The following is a 24,302-nucleotide window of genomic DNA, read 5'->3' as shown; positions in this document are numbered from 1 at the left end:
CGCGCGCACACACACACACACACACACACACACACACTGTTACTGCAGTATGTCCCAAAGATTACTAGACAACTCGAGAGTCCAGTAGCAAGGTCAGGGTTTGGGGGGGGGGGGGGGGGGGGGGTTTGATAAGCAAGCAGCATTGTGGTGTGTGTGTGTGTGTGTGTGCGTGTGTGCGTGTAGTTTTTAATCAGGTCACTCGGATCCCAGACCTTTCTTCTCCCACTCTGCCCCCTCCATCTGGAAGACTACGACAGGGGTGACCAAGAGGGGCACCACTGACCCAGATTGGGTAAGTGCACGTGTGTGTAGAGTGTTGGGTTGGGAGCAATCAGCTGTGTATGATGTCTTCAGTCCCCACTGCTTCAATTCATTATCAACACAAGATTGACGGGAACTAAATGTATACTCAACCATGTGTGTGTGTGTGTGTGTGTGTGTGCGCATATATGTGTGGTCTAAGATTTTTTGTGACCCACTTGACCTAGATACACACACACAGGTGCAGACATACCCGCCAGGGATGCAGTGTGCCCCTCTGTGAAGTGTGCCCAGCTGGACTCCTGTCGCATCACAGGATCCATCTATCTGGATGTTAGCGAGCTAGGTAGCTAGCTAGCTAGCTCTCATCTCGCAATTAAATATCTGTCGTTCTATCTAAAAGTGTAATGCACACACCCACCGCGAGACATTCTAAATTGGAACCACTTGCAGTAAATTCTCCGCTCATGGAAGGCCTCTCTGCATTCTTGCCCATAGGGCAGAAGGAAAACAGCATCGACCGCTAACCCGCACCGAACGGAATGAATGACCATTCATGGAAGTGCGGCAGGGCCCTCTCTCCGTTGCGCTCTCTCGGGAACGGGCGAATAAACAGCACATGGAGCGTGTGCTGACATGACAAAGGCAAGCTTGGCCTCTTCATCCAGTCTGATCCCCATCCAGCGTGTTTGTGTGTTTGTGTGACGGAATCCACTCACACACGTCGTGTGATCTAATCAAGTTTTACGTCTGCTAATAATCTTGTACAACGGTTGTCTGCGGGATGGGCACGTGCGTTAAATGAATCCCACTAATGACTCAAATGTCACGTGGCGGCCCCAACTCACTGCGGGCTTGGATTCTAATGAAGAGGGATGTGTATGGGGTGGGGGGGGGGGGGGGGGGTTTAAATCACCTGCACAGAGTAATGCTTTGAGAAGGCCTAAAGATTCTTTGACAAACAACTAACATAAATAGATTTGGCCAAAATCTTTGGCGAGGGGCGTCTGCGGTGAACCACAAAAACGCTCAAACTCATCCAGGAGGCTTTTTTGCACAAGAATCTCAACTAATATTAGTTCAAATTATCATGTTGAATATTGTTTACATTTGTACAATGGCAACTGCATTTCCGCCGCCTGAAAAGAGGTGGTCTCTGTTTATACAGCTTAGTTACGGCCGTCCCTGCGAAAATGCTAGCTCATTCTTTTACACGTGACATTTGTACATGATCGCTGTCTTTTGAGACCCTGAAAACGTAACCTACTGTAGTGACGAGCATCTCTGTTGACGCTAATTCTCTGACTGATCCAGGTCGTTTTTTATTGTTGTCATTTTGGTCGATTCTTTGCACGACAACAGCATTTTGGATCTTGAAATCCTAGCCTGGTTGAGGTACTCTGGTTTCATATACAGTGGAACCTCAACTTACGAACGTCTCTTCATACCAAATTTTCAAGTTATGCTTGAGAGGAAACATTTATGTCAGAATTTTGGGGTGGGTGTTGGAACGAATTAGAGCATTTACATGGAAAACGCGCCTCTACTTACAAAATGTTCTCGTTAAGAAATTTCTTCCAGAACCAATTAATTTCGTAAGTAGAGGTACCACTGTACAGTAACCCCCCCCCCCCCTCCATTGCGGGGTTATGTTCCAGACCACCCCACAATAAGTGAAATCCGTGGTTGTATCAAAATACTCCCAATGCATTTTTACAGCATTTTTTTTTGCACTTCACAAAAAAAAGTTTTTAGTCACATGTACTAAAAGGACATCTAAAAAAAAACATTTAATATATTGAAAGAGACCATGAACGTGAATGTGTGAGTTTCAAACTGAAGTCACCACGCTGCACACCAATTTGACATGACATGCTAACAACTTAGCAACTGGAGCTAACACAAAGCCAGGTGTTGATGCTCACCGGATGGCTATCGACTACACGGACCGTTCCATTCAGGGTCGAGTCAAGCGACAAAACAAAAGTGTGACCAGCAGCTGGTAGCCTCCATCGCTGAGTCACATTGCAAAATGCTTGTTTTTGGCCCCCGCATGGTCGTGGCTTTTTGCCGCCCCCTTCTCCCTCCCTTGCCACCTGCCATACAAGTTGCTTTGCCTCCATTTATTCGCGCGTGTCAAATATTCCCATCCAAGGACACGGGCAGGGTCACCTGACTACATCAACAGCCACGTTCCCACGCAGTGAAGCCACACTGGTGTGGAAGTGGAGCCCCTGGATGACAGGCATGCGCTTTGTACACTCTGCGTTTACCGTGAAAACAACTCCAATGCTCGGAGACATTTCATTTTACATGATTGTAATTGCATGTGAGGCAGCTTTTCCCCATAACATGATGTGAGTGTTGAAAACATCCATAAAACTTGAATTTGTAGCGTCGCTCAGCATGTTTCAGAATTAGCGGGAAATCATAATAAAACGTATTTTTCAGACAAATTACGTGTGTTGTGTTCGAACACTCGCCCACCCTAAAGATACAATCTATAAATTGTGAGTCCTGTCGCAAGAGAAATTATATGCTCAAAAATATTTTTTATGCTAAACCAAACCAAAAAAAAGCTGTATTTATGCACTGAAAACACTAAAACGTTGTATTTGGCCATCAAGAATCGGTATCCCGGCATAGAATATCAATAATGTTGAATTCAGATGTTACATTTCTCTTGTTTGCAGTCCCACTTATTTTTCAGATTTTTTTTTAATCATATCGTATTTATATGTAGTAGTTATAACACAGAGTGTCCCAAATGTCTCTATACACTTCCTTTTTGTTTTGTTTCAGGTATCATTTGGACAGATGTGAGGCCATCGGCATTTGATAGCTTCATCTTTGCAATTTTGGGAAGCATATCATTCCCTCGCCCTTGGCTTGCCAATTGATATTGGAGCAGCGTTGCAAAATTGCCACCTGGCAAAAAGATTTTCTGTCTTCGACTGCAGTTCTGTCCATTTCCGTGTACTACAGCCCTCCGGATGGATAGACTTTCACTGGCTTTGCGCAAATGACAGCTCAAGGCGTTCGGTGTTTTCATCAGTGGTTGTAGTCGCCGCGGCGAGTTGCGTGGTTTATTTCGAGAAACTTGGCATGGATATTGTAAATTGGATTATGTGCTGAAATTGTGTGACGGCCTTTGAAGACCGTCTCGGCGGCCTGCGCTGTCAAATGCTGACGGCCTCACAAACTGCCCCGATTGATTCCTGAAACAAAAGAGAATAAAGGAAGTGAGCCGTGACTTTTGGAAAACACCCTGTTGGTTGAGAAATGAGCAAGCTGCTACTCATTTTCACTGTACAGACATTGCCCCTGCCAACATGGCTGCCGCGTAGGCACGGCATTTAGCTGGGCTGCTACAGTATCACTGTAAGTGGAACTAACGATTTTGTCATTTTAGTGAAGTTTTTACCCCGCTTACAAGCCACCAATGCAAATGCGGCCCTTATCAGGCGATCGCTAAATCTTGATACCGGGGGTCTTTTTGTGAAAACCATCAAAATCCTATCATAGTGCGCGCTAGCTAGCCCCCATCGGATTATCAAAATTTGCGGAAGATACTGTGTGGCTGTGCGAGAAACGAGATAATTTCTGGATCTTCTGTTTTGGCTCCTACGTGGCGATTTGACGTAATCTTTTCGTATAAAAGCATCGTGACCTCCCAGGATGAGACACATCGATGACATCACCGCATATCACCAGAAGTCTTTGCAGACGCCACAACTTTTTTTGGGTGAGTAAGCTGACCTTTTATCGTACTATCAAGAGTTGTTTCAACCGCCTTCAAGCTCATTTGGTGACATTTTTTGGAAATGTTTGGCCTGTGAAATAGCCGACCCTCGCATTGTAATTTGATTGAGCAGGGAAGAAGAGAAGGAGAAGGAGGAGGAGGAGGAGGAGGCTGGTGATCATTATGCGTGGCGATTGTTGATGGCTTGATTGTCTGCGTCCAGCTGCATGGAGGAGGCAGGGAGGGAGTGGAAGAGAAGTCGGGGAGGAGGAGGGGTGGCGGGGGGGGAAGCAGACTCACTGACGCCAGGCTCGGAATTCTCCCATCCATTGAAAGAGAGAGGCGATTGTGTCCGTGCTCTTTGCAGGGCGAGCACCTGATCCCGTGTGTGCGCATGTGCGTTAAGTCAGTCTGAGACAGTCTTGTATGAAGTACCTGAAAGTGATACTTGTGTTTGAAAAAAAAAAAAAAAACTAAAAGGATCTTAATAGAATGTAACTTTGGTCGGGGTTAAAGTCACAAGCAAGTTGTCTGTTTCAAAATAATTTGCTGAGTTGACTTATATTTTTAAGAGTGGTTGCACAATGCAAGAGAGAACAGTTCTGTAAAAAAAAGGTCACCTTTTAAAACAGCAAAACTTAAAATATATAATTGAATGAATGAACTTCAAATGTTATCAACATTTTTTTAAGTTCACCCAACTTTTTTTAAAAATTATTTTAAAGGCATAAAGGAGCTAACATTTGCTGTGCATCGGGACGCCGCAACAGGGCAGGCAATCCAGGTAATTGCAGACCACCCTAAAATGAAGGTCGTCGTCGTCGTCCCCCCATAGACAGTTGACAGTGGACCATGTCAGTGATGAAAGTACAACCGCAACAACACTGTGGCGGGAATCCCCTCATAGCGCCGCTTACTCGCTAATGCTGGCTGGTAGCTAGTACGGGCCCCAGCAAGGTTCAGTAATGTCCCAGATGCCCTCCACCCCCTACCAGGGTTGATGGTAATTATTTTTTCATCATTTCATACGTCAGTTAATTCATAAATAATTTATTTGCCTATCAATTGCCTTTGGTTTTTTTTCTTTCATGTTCCTGCCTTCACCCCCAGCGGATCTGAGAACTCATCTGCCTGTACTGAAGTATGTAAAATAATTTTCCGATATTGAATGTACTTAAGTATTGGAGTGGAAATTATTTTTTAAAATGAATGGTTTGAATTTCGATTGCTATTTATTGTTATTTTAAGTTTTCATCAGTAGTGCATGTTGGCTAATGTGCGAGATTAGCTAGCACATGTTTAGCTAAGTATGCCTAGAAAAGCGTTTGATGACCAAAGGAACATTGTATGAACAAAAAAAGTTAGTTACATTCTTTACAAGATTGGTTTTTGAAAGAAAACTGTTAGAAGCCAAAAGTACTGTATTCAAGACAGCTCATGAATCTGCTTGCTTGTCACTTTCCCACCATCCGTTCAGGAGAAGTTTGAAAAGTGGAATATTTGTCCCTTCCCCCTTCTCTTGTAGCACAAAAGGTTCAAACCAGGTGATATTTATCTTAAATCGTTTGATCACACTACCTCAGTTTAGCGTTTCACGTTATATCGTCACATTTAGCCTCACTAGCTCTTTTTATTTTTTTTTGCGGATTCGAAGCGCAGTGTCGTTGATTGACAGTGGAGGCGAGCCAATCAGAGTACTGAGCGTCTCCGCCCGAGAGTGGGAGGGAGGCGGAACCTTCGAGTTTGGGAGGGGTGAGGCTGGGGAGGTGGGGCGGGTGGGGGGGTACGCCTCGGCTGAATGGATGACGTCGGGAGGCTGGCGCCAGCATGTCTGGGACTGGCGCGTTAGATCAACACAGCTGGGCCGGGATAGGACACACAGCTGGCTGGCCGCTGCATTCCTCTACAAAACAGGATTGTGTGAGTGCGCGTGTGTGCGTGTGCGTGACAGGGAGAGAGAGAGGAGGAAAATAAGACATAAATATAAAGAGCAGAACGGGACGTGCTTCCCTCGCAGCCAACTTAGGGCTCTGCAATTAGTTCAATGTTTTTTTTCTTTATTTTTATTATTCCTTTTTTTTTTGTGCAAGAGACAAATGTGCATCATGTGTCCTCTGTGGCACATGCGGGGCAGAGAAAGCTCACCAAAGAGAAAGACACCACTTGACCTTTTACCTTCGTTATAACTGCTAGTATTTTTAATTATAAAGTGTAGTTTTCCACTTCTCCTGGACCATGTTTTTGTTTAGTTTTTTTGCTGAGCTTGCACGTAACCAAATGGATTGCAAAACATGCAGACAGTGGTGAAACGCAGTGTTCACAGTGTTGAGACAGCACATGACAGTTTTTATTACCCAAGAAGCTGGAGGGAACTTTAGGTCTACTGTAAAAAGGAATGAATAAAATTGATTAATAAAGACCTTCATATTACCTATATTTTAATGAAATATTTTTAAAGTAAAATTAAATAACACGTATTTACACTACAGCAAAAGGTGTATTGTAAAATAACAAATGATGTAACATATATTTTAAATATGATTTTTTTAATGAAATAATAAAACCTTTATACTCAAAGTAAAAAACAGTAAAAAAATGAAATGGTTCAAATGAATGCAGTGATACAATGCCTTCTATCTTCATTTATATCACACTTTAGTACAAATATTTTGCAAAAAACATTTAAAAAGAAATGTTTTATTCATCGATCATACTCATTTTGACCCCACAAGTGTGAAATTCAAGTCGCATTCTGCATTCACTATTGGATCATTTTAATATGATATAAAATGTGTACAGAATGGCTCACAAAACAAATAGAAAAGTCATATTTAAACCAGATGAAGGTATGCCGTTCTATTAAAAAAAGACACATCAAAACAGAATTGAGTGAAAAAGCCAGAAAAGAAAGCAGCAATCCACAAATATCCATAATATCTGACTTGGAATTGATTTAAATCCATATATTTTCATGAATTTAGCATGGTACCTCAGAGAACTTTGCTCAACTTGTCAAACTTGCAACTTACCGTACAACAACGTACTTTTTTGGGAAATGGAATTACACCATAAAAGCATATTTCTTTCAGAGAAAGATCTTTAATTGAAAAGAAAGACGGCTTTCAATAACATTCAACGCTGTTTTGCTCGGAACTACCTGGAATCATTGATTGACAATCCCATGCAGGCAACCCAGATCCCATTTCCTCATTCTTTCTGGCCGCGACCACGAGACGATGTTGGCCAATGAGAAACCATCTCCCTTTTCGCTCCCGCCAATCAGGGCGCGGCGCTCGATAATGGGAGTGGTCTGACACTCTCTCTATATAGCCGTACTACTGCGCTATTCTTGACAGCGACGCGAGCTCACCCTCTCAAACGTGCAATTCAACAAGCTGAGAAGACTTTTCATATTTGTCAAAGTCCGCCATGAAAGCCATCAGTCCCGTTCGCTCAGGGAGGAGCTGCTACAAGGCCGTGTGCTGCATTTCGGAGCACAGCGTGGCTATCGGCCGGACGGCGAAGCAGCAACAGCACGCGTGCGTGGAGGTTCAGGCTGGCGACATGAACGACTGCTACTCGCGGTTGGCCGCGCTGGTGCCCAGCATCCCCCGCAACAAGACGGTGAGCCAGGTGGAGATTCTGCAACACGTCATCGACTACATCTTCGATCTACAGATCGCCTTGGAGGCCGAAGAGACCCCGAGGCTCTTGTCGATAAAGGTAAGCAGGTTTGGACTCATCACTCCTTTGATTATATCGATTAATTTGGGTGCAAACATATAAATAAATCGTAAATGCGATGGAGTTTGGGTAATTAAAGTTTGGGTTTTCTTGCAGACTGCTGACCTGACCAGAACTTTCTCCAAAGATGAAGGGCGTTTGTGCCATTAGGATATATCATGTCTGATTATGGTAAGTACCCCTTTTCTTTTTTTAAAACAATTAACTAATCTTTGTGAGTAGGACTTTGAGTTGTGTTGCTTGTATTGACAATTAATGAGATTTTGAATGGATGCTTACGATGCTTGTCTTTGACCCACCAATTTTGACCTTTTTGATCCCATTTCCGAAAAGGATATGGAATTTGTTATTTCAAGGAACGAGAATGACATGATTTGAATGTAAAACGTGACTGGGGTTCTTGCTGGACAATATTTAAATGTCGAAATCCGTAAGACTCCCCCTCAGACATTGGGCAACAGTCACTTAGAAGCAAGGAAGAGGAACTTATCAATATGAAGTCCATACTAAATTTATGAAGAAATACTGGGAAATCCTCTTATCTTAAAATAAAAAGTGCTTTGTTATGGATACATAATGCATTGGAACCCTTTTGGGGTTTTTTTTCAACCAAATATTCTTCAGAGAAAATGCTGATTTCCACACCCAGAGACAAAAACAAGAAAATGTAGGAATATATTTAAAATGTTCCTGCGATTCGATGAATCAGTGATTATCCACTATACACTGTTTCTGGACTTCCTTATTTCTTATCAATACTCAGTACTGTTTTAGGCAGTTTTGTAACATTCTTCCTGGGTTTTTGCATTGTGGTCCGCTTCAAATCCTCTATCAAGGCCCATTCAAGGCCCACGGGCCTTATGTCTACCTCCCTTTCCTTCAAGTTAATAAGATACACCAGAATGATGGGAAAAACAGCATTTGAGTCCCTGAAGTGCAAATAAATGAAGAATTGTTTTCCCTGTTGTTACAAAGCTAAGGAACTGGCTTGCTTTTATTTTGGGGACAGTGGAAAGGGGGTGGTTGTCAGTATGAAATCACGTGAAAACGAGCTTAAGATAAAGCAGCCCATTGATATGTGTGAACAATCTAGAGCGGCGACTAATTGACCGAGGCCCGGGTTCTGTTTGTCAGGCGGATTCATTGCTATCTGCCCGGGGTGAATGAACGCTCCACGCTCGGCGCCAGTCTGTCTGCGGCGGCGGGGCGAGGGCGGGAGGGAGGGGAGGAGGGAGTATGAGGAATCTTGACTTGACTTTTTCTTTCCTTCTCTCCATGCAGGTGCAGGGAAACACATGTCTCCACTTCACTGCAGGCCAGAAGAGCACAAGCGGTGGGGGGAAGGGGGGGGAGAGAGGGTGGGTTAGGTATGCAGAAGAGATGGAAAGCGCTGATTCTTTTTCTGCTCGCTCCGTCCGGGATGGACACATCAACACACCAAAGCTTCATCAGGCCAGGCCTCCATTTTGGACCCATTCTTCTTCTGCACCTTCAAATATTTGCATTCCAGCTGTCACCCGTATTTCTTTTCTCACCTCCATAGAACACGTGTACATATCTATTCGGTTTGTATGCGAGTTTTTTTTTTTTTTAGATCATAACAATCCAGAAACTCTATAATAGAGTTACTTGTAAGATGTCTGTGGGGATTGTTGTGTTATTTCCACAGATGATAATCTACTGAGTTTCATAAACTCGTTATTGTAAAGTTTGTTGTGTGTATTACGTATGATGTTATGTCATTAAATAAACAAAGTTTAAAACAAACAAAAGCACATGACGGTTTGTTGCATGTGTTGTGAAGGTGTAGAGCGGTGCAACGACCACAGGATGTGTATGGGTGGAAAATCAATCGAAACAGGGAGGGGGGTTTCCTTTGCATTTTATTACGATTTTTTAAAATTTTGTTATTTGATTGAAAATTGAATTTGGGGGACTTTTTGTGTTGATTAAACAATGACAGAACATTTATCACCACGGTTGGAGTAACAAGAATTATTTTTTTTCTTTTAGTTAGAGTGGGATTTTATTCCATTTTTAATATTTATAAATGCATAGTTCGGCAATGCAGAGGAATCTACAAAATATCGTTCAGTAGAGTGCACTAGCAGCAGTATGTGAGCTCCAGACTACTCTAAAAAAGAAAGAAAAAGTGCTCTTAAAGAAAGAAAAAGTGCTCTAAAAAAGAAAGTAAAAGTGCTCCAAAAAAAGAAAGTAAAAGTGCAAGTGAAAATGACCATGTGAACATAAAAGCACTGACTAGAATGTCCTGCAGTGTGTATTTGACAGCGAAAAAAACACCGCGACGATTTCAAGGCATTGAAATGTTTCTTTTCTTTTTTCCCAACTGAATAAACAGCTTCCCCTGGCGGCAGATAGTGGAGTTACACTCTTTGGCCAACCAACTTGCGCCGAACAGATTGGATCCTTTCTGTCGAAATGTACTGTAATTTACTCAAAATTCGCATTATAATTTTCTCACCAATCAAAAAATAATTTAACATGCTGTTTCGCATGTGTATAGCCAGATTCGCATGTGTATAGCCCGAAAATTGGAGATATAGCCCCATCTAGTGATATCAAGGATCTATTTATTGCACTCTTTATGATACAACACTGACATCTAGTGGTAAAATGAGCTCCATTCTATATGTAGCGCAACATACATGATGTATGTATGCAGTATTTGCAAGAACCATGAAAGCATTGAAATGTTACTAGATTGATAGATACTGCACTCGGAGATTATATTTATGTCTGATTCTCATTTATATTTATTTCTTTATTCTTGTATATATTAATTTTCGAGAACTCGCAACCCTCACAGGGTTTGAGATTCAAACCCCAGAACTGTGGGGCGGGGGGGGGGGGGGGGGGGTGCTGCAATTTTTGCCGTTTATTATCTGTGTCGTTTTGGGATTTTTTTCACTCTGTAGAGTGATTTTAATGATTTGTTTCCAAATACAAGAAAAAAAATAGTTTGAAGATACAGTAAGTGCTGAAAATGTGCAGAGAATGAGAATGCTCGCTTGCAAGTCGGCTAGCTTGCACTTTTACAAACATTTTTTTCTAACTTTCCAGGGAAACTTACAGAGGGTTTCAAAGGGTTCACCCCTAAAATACACGCACGTAAAATATTTTGGTAGTTTTGTTGGATCGTTTTTGCCTCCCATAAAAGTGTTTTATAATTCGAAAACAAATAACAATTAAAGTAATTCTTAGAATTGCCGATGGATGGTGGTGGTGAGTGTGGCCATGTCATCTGGCATCGCGTGAGTGTTTGTGTGTGTGTTGGGGGGAGGGGTAATTTTCATTCAATATCTCCTCTGAGCCAATAAGCAAGAGTGCTGCCACCGCACGAATCCAATCATCACACCCAAACTCACCTCCTGCCAATGGCCACAATAGCCTTTGTGTGTGCACGCTGACCCTTTTTCTCAAGCCTTACACATTCATGTTAAATCGAATGGAGTGCGTGAGTTAATATGTAGCATTTCCTCCATTGCAGAACATGTTCTCTTTGTATTTTGTTAGGTCTCTGTTGCTATTGTGTGTTCCACGTTGCTAGCTACGCACAATGGAAAACGTTTCATAAGGTGTATTAAATATGAGAATGACACAGTAGTAGTCATGTGAATAGTATGACCATGCGAAATAGAATGTAATGGATTAATGCCATTGAAATGTATGGTTGGTTCGTGATTATCTTCTTACACATATATTTTGCATCAAAATAGTTGTATTATATTATTTCTTATGTTCTCACCCAGTATTGTTATTTATCTTTTATTCATGACATTCAATATTGATTTAATTTCAGATTATTTTATTTCTATTCTTTTGATTCTATTGATACGGTTTATATGAGCAGTATTCTATATATTCTTGAACCATGCATGTATTATTTTGTATATTTCTTTTTAATCTAATCATCGTCATTATCTTAATCTTCATCATCATAATGTCTTTGTCATGGCTGTATGTTTGTTATTTTTGAATAAGGACTGTAAGGATGTCACTTTGTCAGGATGTAAAGTAGGACAAACGTGATTTCTTTTGTCAAAAATATTTTCTTGGGTATTCAATGCATTTGATTTTTTTTCTAAATTTAGTTTTAAATTTGAGGTCTTAAACGTACAATTTTACATTTTGATGAACAATTCAAAAACCCTTGATTTTTCTTTGGTAAAAAAACATTTTAACGTTATCTGATATGTCACACGTCAGTTCTGTAGTGCTCAATTACCCCATTGTAAATACAGTACTGTACTGGAACAAAAAAGTATATTCGTGTATGGTAAAATACTATTATACAAACAACATCCTTGCGAGAATTGACATATTACTTATTCTTGTTCTTAACCTTTTTTTAAACAATAGTAAAGCTATGTTAATTATATTCTTCCTAAAAGTATTCACACGATCATTTTTCTTCGAGAACAACGTGACCCCAAAGGAAACAAAAAGATTCTACTGTCTCTTTAAGAGGAACCACCTCCCCCTAGCCTCCTCCTTCGTGTCGACCCAACCGTTTTATGGAAATAAGGCGTACCGAGCGTGCCGCCGACCAATCAGCGACGGGCTCCAACCGCGGGAGATCTAAATTTCGCGCGACGAAGTTTGGCGCTAAAAAGTCGAGCTTGTTCTCGTTGAATGGAGAAAGGAGCCTGGTGACTTCGGGGCGGACTGGGTCACACACTGACGAACTGAAGGGCTGAAAAAAAAAAAAGACGGAAGCACAGCTTCGCGGACCCTCGGTGGTCTTTTGAGCGAGCCCATGGACCTTTAAACACGCTTTGGTGAACTTAGTTGTACATTTGAAGCCATGTTTGTTGGCTTGCGAGACGAGTTTTTGTGCACTTAACAGGATTCGTTCGCCTGTTGACTGACGTCACTACTCGGAACCAACGCGTTGTTGTTTCTTGCATTTGACTTTTAGAACGTGTTTTAAGTCAAAATCGAGCTTATTTTGTATTGGCATTTGTTTGTTGATCGTATCGTTAGCATTCATTTTGAAACGGGTCCTCTTTGCGGTACAATGATGCGCCTGCCCAAAGGCGTCTCCCCTGCGTCGGGACTTCGGTGCAGCCAACCCAAAATGAAGCTTGTGGCCGGCGAGTTCTTCAGCACTGACCTGTCCAGCCCGCCCCTGAGCGCGGTACCGGTGGGCTACTTCAGCCAGATCTGCCCTAACACCGCCGTGGTGGAACAAAGAGTGCACAGCCTCTACTCGACCCCCCACGGACCTGACCAAAAGCCCATTAGATCAACCACCGGACGGCTGCCGGTAAGGACTCGAACAACGAACCCTGTGTGTGTGCCAGTGAGTGAGTGTGGGTGGAAAAAATGTAGCCCTGGTATGCATGTTTTAATCAGTGTGTACGTGGGGAGACACAATAGAGTCAAACATATTTGAACCGGGCACATACCAGAAAAATTAATACAGTATATGAGGAAATTGGATCAGTTAGTGTTGGGTGAACCGATACCTTGATAACAATCTTCTGATGCAGGAAAAAATATCAATATCACTTTTATAAACGTTCTTATTATTGTTGCTAGGTGAATCCATATGGAAGGATAAGCACCATGACACCAGCCTTCTCGATACATGATGACATATCGTTGATAAAATATATTATGATTGTTATATGTAGATAGTGGTGTACTAACTGTGGATACCACCAGCCAAACTGTTATATGACACACATATCTATATATAGATAGATAGATAGATAGATAGATAGATAGATAGATAGAGTTAATAAAAGAGTAAATATATCAGTTACTATTGGGTAGATAAATGGATATTGTGATATCAGCTTTCTTGACATAAGACAAAATATCAATCTGAACTTGTTTTCCTCTTACATGCTACACTTTTCCCATTACAGGACAAAATGTAAACATTTACTCACTAACTCACTGTCGTCTCTTTTGCTTTATGTTACAAAAGTCAAAATGAAAAGGAAAACTAACTACTTTGTACAATGAAAAATACGTAACTGATATAACTTTAATGAGAGCACTGCAAATTGATGTTCCGCAAAATGGACGATGAGCTCTCTGCAGGTGGCCGTCATGCCAGTTGGAGGGACGACGACGAGTTTGGCGACCGATTATAGTTGGTTTTATAAAGGGTAAAATGTAGTTCAGTTTAGTTACCTTTTTTAAAAAAAAAATATTGTCTTTATTTTATTTTATTCACACAAAAAAAATCTATTTTAATTTTAGTTATTTCATTAGTTTTTCATGAACTCTAATAACCCGCCTCCTAGTTCATTTGAGGTCGGCGATATCAGACTTGGTATCATATCAGTTTGTAAATATCTCAACTCTACTCATTTGTATTTCTACAGCAAAGCGCATGAGAGAACATTCAACATGAACAATAACACAGCATAAAACATTGACTGGCGTGCTCTATCCAACAGTCGCTCGTTTTTTCACGTTTTGTTTGTTCTTATTCAATGATGACACTAGTAGGGTGGCTGGTCCACTTGTCTGCCTGTGTAACCTGTTCACCACAAGAGAGTTGTGGCAGGTTCAAAGGTCATAAGAGACAACTGCTATGTTGGACAAGCACGACTCAAAGGGGGGGGGGACTAAATAATGTCCAACGTGAACTGCATCACCCCACCCAACAACCTGCCCCGTACCAGCTGTTGTTTGTCAAATTTGGCCAAACTGCAAAGGGCATGCTGACCCAGCCCTCGCCCTCGGGCTTGTCGTCGCGATTAGCTGCCGCAAGAGGATTAGTCCCCGAAGTACAGTGATGGGGGACGGGGGGGCACCTGCCCACAGCCACGATGTGTTCAGGTGTTCCTCATATGATGGAACCCACGAATATATCTTTATTTTGATGGATGAAGACTCTGTTCCTTGTATGGCACACCACATTATAACTATGGTGTGGTCGAGGGCGTGCAAATTGCATAGCCCTGAACTAGCGGCTGATAGTCTTTATTGGAGGGTCTTCAGAAGCAGGCGGCGGGTTGCTGATAAGGACGCAATAGTCTTGGAGTGTTTTTGAACTGATTGTGGTCTTTGCCCCCCCCCCCTCCCACGCATGTTGTATGTGAATATACCGTATATGAAATGTAGTATGTGTCCATATGTGTTCCGATGAGCATGCACAAAATGTTATTAGAACTAATTAAAGGGGAAAAAAATGAAACCGTATCATGACCAATGTGATTATAGATGCTTATTATATATATATAATATCATTCATCCCATATTGTGGTAATATTGATCCCATGTCCCCTGTTGATGAGATTGGCTGGCGACCATTCCAGGGTGTAACCCACAGTACGTCCAAATTCTGTTGTGATTCCGGCAACTCAAGTGGTAATAGAATAATTTTTTTTATTTGACAAAAATACGCTCAGGATTTTCCCCCCCCAAATCGAATCGTCCAAGAAAACAATTCTAATATGATGCGAATGCTTTGTTTTTTTTTTTTTAAGTGTCATCTTCAGCAAATTTGTCATATTGCATGAAAGAAAATTCAGTTGAAAATGACTCACAAATGTGTCTTTTGACACTTCTGTGACTGTTGCAACACATTGTCCAATTCCTCTTTGGCTTCTGTGTCCTCATGTGATACTTGACCACAGTGCCCGGTATCTTACAAATATTTAACTCGGCAGCAAATTCGAAAGCAATATATTTTTTTGCAAGCTACCGAAAGTAAAAAGACATCGAGTTTATTGTGTCAATAAGTTTGTAAAAGAAAGGTAATGTATGACTGAAGTTCCTGTTGAATCACGCTCACTGTAATAAAAGGCAATTCAAGTCAAGTCCCATTTATTTAGATAGCCCTTAATCACAAACGGTATCAAAGGGCTTCACATGGCCACAGTTGACAAGTTGTCATGACATTCCCTGACCTTGACCCCCAGGAGGGCATGAAAAAAAACTCCCAAAACCCCATCTTGGGGGGGAAAAAAAAGAGAAACCTTGAGAAGGGGCCGCAGATGGGAGAGTCCCCCTTCCAGGATGACCAGGATGCAACATTTGACACAATATTGTACAGTGGTACCTCTACTCACGAAATAAATTGGCTCTGGAAGAAATTACTGAACTAGAAAGCTTCAAACTGTAACTCAGTTTGAAGTTTTCTAGTTCAGAAATTTAGTTGCGCTCTTCTGCTACATATTTTTATTTATTCATTTATTTTTGCATAGTTCTTTTTTTTTAATGTTTTTCGCCATGTTATTCAATTTCTACTCCGACACAGAAGTTACAGTTCTTTGTCAACCAAGCTGCAGCATGGCTCCACTTTTTAGTAATATGTTAAACAAAAGTTCAAGAACAAAATTTGTTTTTGCCTTCAGCAGTGAAGAGTGACATTGATGTCCGCCGACTATGAAAATGGCCACGATATTCCCAATTACAGCTATTATTGTAATTATGAAAATTCTTAATGTTGTATCATGCACTTTTTTTTTTTAATTTTCCACATCTCCGTTAAGCAGTGTTGGCCCAAATTTCTCGACACCACACACCACATTGATGCCAAAATGTCAACATCAGACGAAGAGTGATCAGTCCAAAAGCTTTTTGGCATGAGTTGACATGAATTCAAGCATTGCCAAAGCAAGAAACTAGCACAAAACGACAGATCCACCCAATGCTTTTTAAAAGAAACCACATTGACGATGTCTTTGGCAATGCCGCTTTTGTTGTCCTTACACTATGATTACAAGGGTGTGGTAGTCAGGTGGGGGATTGTGTACTAAAGTGTAGTTTTTTTTTTTTTGGGCGGGCGTTCTGTAACTTGCCCTCGGCTTGAATGGAATCTGGAATCATATACAAGCCTGACAGGAAATGTTTGCTGCAGGGGCTCGCATATTTTTTTTTTTTTTTCCCATGTGACAACGGAGATTCTGCGTCCGCGGTGGCAATTGGACAGATGAGCTCAGGGTGTTGCGTGATGCTGCTTGGGTGTAACGGCGCAAGCAGGCGGGGTGAGGTGGTGACAAAACGTGAAAGCTGTGATACTGCAACACTTGCAGATAAAAACAAGGAGTGCAGTTTGCTCTTTTTCCTCACTGGCTCTCTGACTCGCTACGCAAGCCACACACCAGCTAACCTCTCTTCCTTGTGTCATATTTAACAAAAGCGAGGTCTCAAATTGGATTGAGATTCTTAAATCTCACTTTGTTAGACCTGTAGATATCTCTCTGCAAACCCTTTACCAAGCCTCAAATATTTTTGACCATATCAAAGTATACCAAGACCAGATACAGTAATCCCTCATTTATGTTGGTTATTGGGGACCAAAATCACCCGCGATAAACGAAAATCCGCAAAGTAGCGACCAATAAACATATACAGGTAAAAAAATAATCATCGTAAACGATCCGCGAGAAGCTGCAAAACAGCAAGTCACATAGAGCAACATATACGGTACTGTACTCCATGTATACAGTATATTAAAAAAAAATTATGAATATGTTTGAAAAAAATCCGCGATGCACTGAAGCCGTGATAAACGAACCGCGAAATAGCGAGGGATTACTGTACCTGCAAAACCTTTGGAAAGGTTTTCCTATTTAGTAACGTTTTAAAATCATCTGTGTTCTGTTGTACCAATTAGCTAATGTTAAGCTAACCTGGGAGGTTATCTTAGCAGTCTCTCTAGCCTGGTCAAGCCAAACAAACAAACAGAAAAACAGCACAGACCAGCATGGTTTTGTTTTACTATTACCAGCAGCAAAACAAAACAAAACAGCCAAGATTTTAACAGCCGAAACATTTGTCATTGGGCAAGCCGGTCATTGAACTGAGCCACAGCCACCCCAGTAGGACCAGCCTGCTGCCGGGGCCTTGCCAGGAGCTGGTGATTGCTTGTGACCAGCTGGTGTGGTCGGCTACCAGCAGAGCACCAACAGCATGATGGTGGCTGCGACTCAGTTGATAGAGCGAAATGCAAAACAAAAGGTTGTTTCAATCTTTGCTAGGTTTTTTTATTTTTATTTATTGCTGGTCTTGCTATTTACACCAGCAAGACCAGCATGGTAGGCCAACATGAAAATTCCAACATTCCTGCGACACAAATACACGTGTTATGATTCATCCTCATCCTTTTTAACAACAAATTTGCATCTCAGTTGGAGTAACCACCGATACATGCGCAGTCCTACTATCCAGAAAATATTACACAAAATGTCTTCAAAGATTGTGATATCGTTATTGACTACTCCTGCTGGTCGCATTTTTTTTTTTTTGAAAACGGACTGCTTGAATTTAGCTTATCAGATACCCAGCTTTCAAAATGTTTCAAAACAGTTTCACATTTATTGAATTACAGGAGCTGAATGAGTTCTTCCGCTTTTACCAGTCTTCCCAGTACACAGTGTAAATACCTTATCCACCTCCTTTTTAATACTGTGCAGTTTTTCTTTTGTCCTTCCAAGATTTTGTAAGACACTATTATAATTAGTTATTTGCCAAATTAGATGTTGTTTCAAAAAAGTTTCTGGTCCTGCGTGTGTGTGTGTGTGTACTTTTTTTACTACATTAGTCCCATATGCTTACTATACGTTCTGTATAGCTCCAGATGTCGCTAGCTAACAGGTGGACTTGTTGCGCTTTAGCACGCTAGCACAATGGCGGCTTTCACTGTCCAACACGACTCGCCACTTTTCAAGTCCCTGGGATTGCCAGCTGTCTCGGATAATTAGGAACAAGTAGCTTCTTGGGCAAAGCGGAGGTCCGTCATACTGCCAAGTTTTGACAGAGGAGGAAGATGGCACACCGCAAGGTGAGATGCTAAATGTTGGCAGCTGATGTCTTGTGGTGTGACAACCTCCGCGGTAGGATGTGGGATGTGTTCCAAAAAGCCCAAGATTACGGTTGCGTGGAATTGTTTGTTACCCCACAGTGCCGTTTTGGCCTTCTATCAAAGAAGGTTCCCAGCACGCGATCAAAGCTACCATATTCATGCGATGTTTAAAGCAAATGTATAACCTGTCATGCAGGTTTGATAGCTAAGGCGGCATGTCCCAACCTTTATTGAAGCCAAAGCACCCGTTTTAGATTAGACAAATCTTACGCTACATCATCCAGCCGGACTGTCACAAAAAGTACAAACAAAAAGTGTGAGGTTTATTTGAACACATAGCTAATTTACAGGCACACGCATTTATTTTATTTTTTTCTCCTGCCATCTAATGGAGGAGTGTTTTATTCTTGTGCCTGTCATTATGTTTGTAACGCTGATGAAAAAAAAAGATAGATTTGTAATTAATGAATCATTTTGAGACACATTCCTGAAAGATATCATCACACGAAAGACTACAACTTATTTTTTGTTCTGTAATAAATAATATTAGCAAAAGTGTTATTTTAAACTTCCCCCCCAGCCCCCATAACATTACAACTATTCGCGGGGATAGTGACCAAAGTCAGCCGTGGATAGCCACAAGATGACGCCAAAGCAATAGTTTTATATTATCAACGGCTTTGGCCTGAGCACAAAAAAGCGATTAGGTGAGTTTTCTGCAGATAACAGAGGATAGGTCCCCCCCCCCAAAAAAAATCATCAGTACTGTAATTGTAACACGTTATTTTCCCTCAAAGAATACAAAATCTTGACTTCTAAACATTTTTGTAACATTGCGCGTTTATTCTCTTTTTTACCAAAAAAACAAACAAACAAACTTTTCTTTCTTTAATCCTTTCAGTAACATTACGGCAATTTTCAGAAAAATGTTTTCCTTCTAAACCTCCTAGTTTTTTGTTTGTATTGCGAATTCATTCTCCAAAAATATTCCGAATACTAAGATTTCCTTGGTTTTCAATTTTGCAACTTTTTTTCCTTGTAATTTTACAACATTGTAACTTTTTGCTTTTCTCAAAATGCTAGGACTTGATGTTCATGTGAAAAAAAAATCACACGGTCCTCTTAATCCTATGACTTTTTCATATTCTGTTACAAATCTATCTTTTGGAAAAATATTGTTTCAGTGTTTGACACTTTTCTGGAACAAATGCAACTTTTCCAGTGTTATGATTTTTCATGTAACGTTGTGAGTTTATTGCTGCAGTGTCTTAAATTCTAGGAAGAAATACATGCGAGTGCTTTTCGGGGGGGTGGGGGGGGTTGAGTCTTCTCAGGATTTCTGGCATTCTGTAGGCGGTGAGTTGAGAGATGATTAAACTCCCCGCCCTCTCTTCCACCCCCCCCCCCCCCTCCCCTTGTCCAAGCAGCCCGTCTTGATTTGCTTGGGAAAGTGTGAGGGGATGCTTTGTTTCCCGCACTTGAGAGCTGTTGGCACATTTATGACGGGCCTCTTTTGGCCCGCTTTGCGGCACACGTTTATGATGTAACGCCGAACTGGCACTGATTCAGAGTCACTGCGGTTTGTTCTGCAGGAAGGCTGTGACTATGTAGTGCGCCATAGACTTGAAGGGATTGTATATTCTTAAGTGGAACTGTAAATCATCTCCTCTTTCTTCAGGCCAAAAGGAAGTTGGATCTTGAAGATCCGGTTTTCCTCCCCGAATTCTGTACCCCAAAAGGCAAAGGTGGCATTGCGGCAAGTCCAAGAAGTAAGAACACGCAACTTAAAATGAAAAATGTACATTTTTATTGAAAGTTACAACTGATTAATTTTTTTTATTTATTTTTTGCCTTTTAGCTCCAAAGTCGCCGGGCGAGCGGACGAGGTACGACACCTCGCTGGGCCTGCTGACCAAGAAGTTTGTCGGCCTCATCGCCGAGTCGCCCGATGGCGTCCTGGACCTGAACTGGGCCACGGAGGTGCTGGAGGTCCAAAAGAGGCGGATCTACGACATCACCAATGTTCTGGAGGGAGTCCAGCTCATCCGGAAGAAGTCAAAGAACAACATCCAGTGGCTGTAAGTTGGGACTGAACAATTTTGTCGAAATAATTTGAATACATTTATTTCAAGGTCCTCTTCCCATGTATATATATAATCTTTTTTATAATCAGGAGACCTTAGAAACAATTATTCAAAACCAACTAAAAAGCATCAATTGTGTTTGTTGTCACAAGGGTTGGAGATGTCTTTGAAGGCGGCACCGGCGGAGGAGGGAAGGCCCGAGCGTTGCAGAAAGAACTCAAAGACTTGGAGCGAGCCGAGCAATCGCTGGACGAGCTCATCCATTCCAGCAGCGCGCAGCTCAAACAGCTCACCGAGCTCAAAGACAACCAAAGATATCCTTCACAAAACCACAAGTCTATCCTCCTCCGGGAGATCTTTTGAGCGTTTTCGTCTTTGTTTACCGTTGCCCTTTAACCCGATACTTGCACGCTGGGCTACGTGACGTACCAAGACATCCGCTTCATCGGCAGCTTCCGAGAGGAGACGGTGATTGCCATCAAGGCACCCTCCGAGACCCAACTGGAAGTGCCAGACGTGTCGGGGGTGAGGACGCGTCTGTTGTTTTGACTCTTTACAACCTGCTGCTCGTCTTCCTTCTCACCTTAATGATTCTGTCTTAACGCGTGACTTGGCTTTTGGCTCAGGGTTTTCGGGCTCAAAACAAATATATTTCTTTAAAAAATTGATATTTGTATATCTGAATGTTTTGAACTCTTGTTTTCATGTCTGTGTTGTTTTGAGCAGAATACAGCAAAAAAAAAAAAGGTTGGAAAACCAAATGTATGAAAACAAGGGTTTATGACAATCCATGTTCTACTGTACTTCCTTAACACAATTACTATCATCCAATTAGTCTGGACTTTGGTGCCATGTTCAGATTTAACCATCTAATCAAAAGAAAACTTTTTTTAAAAATGTCGATCGGTGACTAACGTTGATTTTTATTTTTTTTTTCAATTGTCAGGGATCGTTACAGATCTATTTGAAGAGTAAGAACGGTCCCATAGAAGTGTACCTATGTCCAGAGGAGGGTCTCGAAAATGCCAGTGCGATTAAAAGCTTGGTCACACCAGAAAAGCCCACTGCAGAACCAACGAGCCTCAGCAGCAACAAAGAAGAGTCTGTTGAAGGTAAGTTTGGACTTTTTCCTGGTTCCGTTCTTTGAAATTAGGGTGAGAAACCAAGGTTAGGGTTTTAAATTAGCATTGGAAGCCTGGGTTGGGGTTTTCAAACAATGGCTAAGGTTTTAGATTATGTTTTCATAGCATAGATCGAGAGTTGGTTCATCTATAATCATTCCACATTAACTCATTCTGGACCAAGTCTGAAAAGACGTTTAAAAACATCTTTGGGAGTGAATGAGTTAACAGTATACCAAATAAATATAAAGTGGGGACTTGACTAACAAGTTTAACTCATTCAGTGACCAAACTTGCAAATGAAGGCACTTGTATCGCAAATCATATTTCACCGTTACAACCAGTTTGTGACTGATCAGTGTTTGTCATGTAAAACTTACTGCAAAGAGTCTCACTAAAGAGTGAATAGATGATTTTGATTTAGAAGTTGAAGCAACATAATACACACACATACAGATACATGGCGCACATGCACGCACACACACTACTAAATACTACTACTACTATTCTTTCATTGGGTAGTTTCTGTGGGTTAGCCTTGAAAGAGCAGTCAGAATGCTTTAAATTTTTGAAAACGGATGGCATTGAAAAGCGTTTCTAACACCACGATGTCAGTGTTATTCGTTGGCCCACCTTTTGCTTTTGAACTGTGTGTTAGCATTAAGCTAGCAAATTTTCACATGAGGAAAAGGTATGCGGTTGTTTTGAATGAACGGGAAATTCTCTATTTTATGTTTAGTTTGACAGTAGACTTCCACTGCGAGCGGCAATAAACAGCAGCCGATCTGCTACTTGTTGGGGAAATACGCTGCCACCATCTCGCGTTTGTGTTTTGAATTTCAAATCAAAGAAAATAATTTGTCAAGTGACAGCTCAGTTGCAAAAACACGCAAGTTCAAGTGCCGCTGTCATTAACTATCCGCATCCCTACTTAAATGTCAGGTTCCAAAATATTGATCCACTTGCCGCATTTCCCATGAAACATTTTGGACATTCGTTTATTATCCCGCCCAAAACAAACGCAGCGTGCATGTCCACAGCGGCCTCTTCGACCTCCACTTCCTCCGCTCTGCTGGACGTGGAGGATCTGCTTGGTTTGCCTCCCAGCTTGCTTCAGATGACCGAAGACCAACTACCTGGCGTTTCCTTACCCACCGACCCCAGCGAAGGTGGCGGCACTCCATTCGTCAGCTTCTCCCCACATCTGGACCATAGCGACTACCTGTGGAGCCTGGAGGATGGCGAGGGTGTGTCCGAATTCTTCAACACGTACGACCTCAATGATCTCTTGTAAAGGTGATGGAACTTTTGGGGAAAATAATGACAGTATGAAGCCCTGTTTGACCCACTCTTCCAAAAAGTGTTGTGGAGATGCGATAAGTTGGTTGGTATGTGGTGAAGTCCTGCTAAAAATCAGACCAAAAGGCTATGAAAGAAATGTATGCCTCATACGTTGCACTTACAGGCCAGAATATGACGTATACATCTTAAATTTGGGTCATATTTTTATGAAGTAACATGAAGTAAATTAAGGATCTATTTAATTGGCTGTGTTTGTATTTCACGTAGGCATCAAAACAGCACTGCTGTTGTTTATTCTTTTAAAAGAAATACCCCTCAAAAGATCTCAATCAATCATTTCATATAATTGATGAAACACAGAGGAAGATAGCACGTTTAACTCAGGAATTATATCTCACCCTTTGATTTGCCCCAACAAGTCTTGCCGGTCTTTGGCCCGCAGGGGGCAGTATTGGCTCCCGTTAGCTTTAAGAGACCGTTGCAAAGCTTTACACTAGGTTGGAATCACTGGAAAGGACTTAAGGTAAAGCCATAACACAGCACTGAACGCTCAAAAAAATGGTCATCTGCAGTTGTTTGTTAGCAATGTTAACTATCATTAACCAGGTGCTTAAGGGTCGCTCATGCGGAGCCAATTATAAAGAGGGACTGTCCTCTTATTTATTTAGAAGCTTAGATTCCAAATTAGCTTGAAATTGATGTGGACTTACTAATGCACAATTACTATTGTATTTCTGAGGAGGTCGTTTTTATGCTTCTTCGCGTTCAAATGTGTGTGTGTGTGGGGGGGGGGGGGGGGGTTCCCGGGTTCCCGGGTTCCCTCCACTGTTCGTAAATGTAATATTTGCTCTGGTTGCTATTGTTTGGGCTTTTAGAAATAAGCTAACTGTCCTGTCCTAACAAAACTTGAAAGTGTGCATTTGGGTGTGAAATATTTTTTTTTATTTTATTTTTTTATCCACACGGGAAAAAGGTCTTATACATTGTGTGCAAGAGTGATTTTGTTTTATTCCCATTTTTTTCTTTATTTGACTATGTAGATTCAGAAAATGTCTGGTAATTTCAATCAGCATTATTGATTTTCTTTGTGCTATTTGTACATAGAGGATTTTGTATTTATACTTATTTTTGCTGAATTGTTTTCATACCGGCATTTTTTTTTTGTACTACATGCAGCACTTAATATTTTTGTAATATTGTGAGTTTTTTGTTGAGAAAAGAGAAATAAATAAACAATGAAGCCATTATTCCTCATA

The 24,302-nt window shown here is 41.4% G+C and overlaps 2 protein-coding genes across 4 annotated transcripts; both read left to right on the top strand.

The window, feature by feature from the left end:
- The first annotated feature begins 129 nt into the window (after nt 1-129).
- Nucleotides 130-24,302, top strand: e2f2 (E2F transcription factor 2). 3 transcript variants are annotated; one of them, XM_052085405.1, is made up of 8 exons: nt 130-292; nt 12,805-13,034; nt 20,218-20,308; nt 20,398-20,617; nt 20,776-20,937; nt 21,034-21,148; nt 21,570-21,735; nt 22,770-24,302. In XM_052085405.1, exons 2-8 carry the CDS (start codon nt 12,846-12,848, stop codon nt 23,036-23,038), a joined length of 1,212 nt encoding a protein of 403 aa, XP_051941365.1. In that variant the 5' UTR covers nt 130-292; nt 12,805-12,845; the 3' UTR covers nt 23,039-24,302. The 3 variants fall into 3 exon arrangements, with proteins under 3 accessions (XP_051941365.1, XP_051941364.1, XP_051941363.1); XM_052085404.1 differs by lacking the exon at nt 130-292 and having other exon boundaries at nt 11,047-13,034; nt 22,785-24,302; XM_052085403.1 differs by lacking the exon at nt 130-292 and having other exon boundaries at nt 11,047-13,034.
- On the top strand, nt 7,337-9,519 carry id3 (inhibitor of DNA binding 3). The gene is made up of 3 exons (XM_052085445.1): nt 7,337-7,726; nt 7,844-7,918; nt 9,029-9,519. Exons 1-2 carry the CDS (start codon nt 7,433-7,435, stop codon nt 7,895-7,897), a joined length of 348 nt encoding a protein of 115 aa, XP_051941405.1. The 5' UTR covers nt 7,337-7,432; the 3' UTR covers nt 7,898-7,918; nt 9,029-9,519.

The sequence above is a fragment of the Hippocampus zosterae genome, chromosome 14, assembly GCF_025434085.1.
Source record: "Hippocampus zosterae strain Florida chromosome 14, ASM2543408v3, whole genome shotgun sequence".
Taxonomy (NCBI): domain Eukaryota; kingdom Metazoa; phylum Chordata; class Actinopteri; order Syngnathiformes; family Syngnathidae; genus Hippocampus; species Hippocampus zosterae.
The sequence above is the reverse complement of the archived record's forward strand: the minus strand, read 5'-3'. Positions and strand labels throughout refer to the sequence as shown.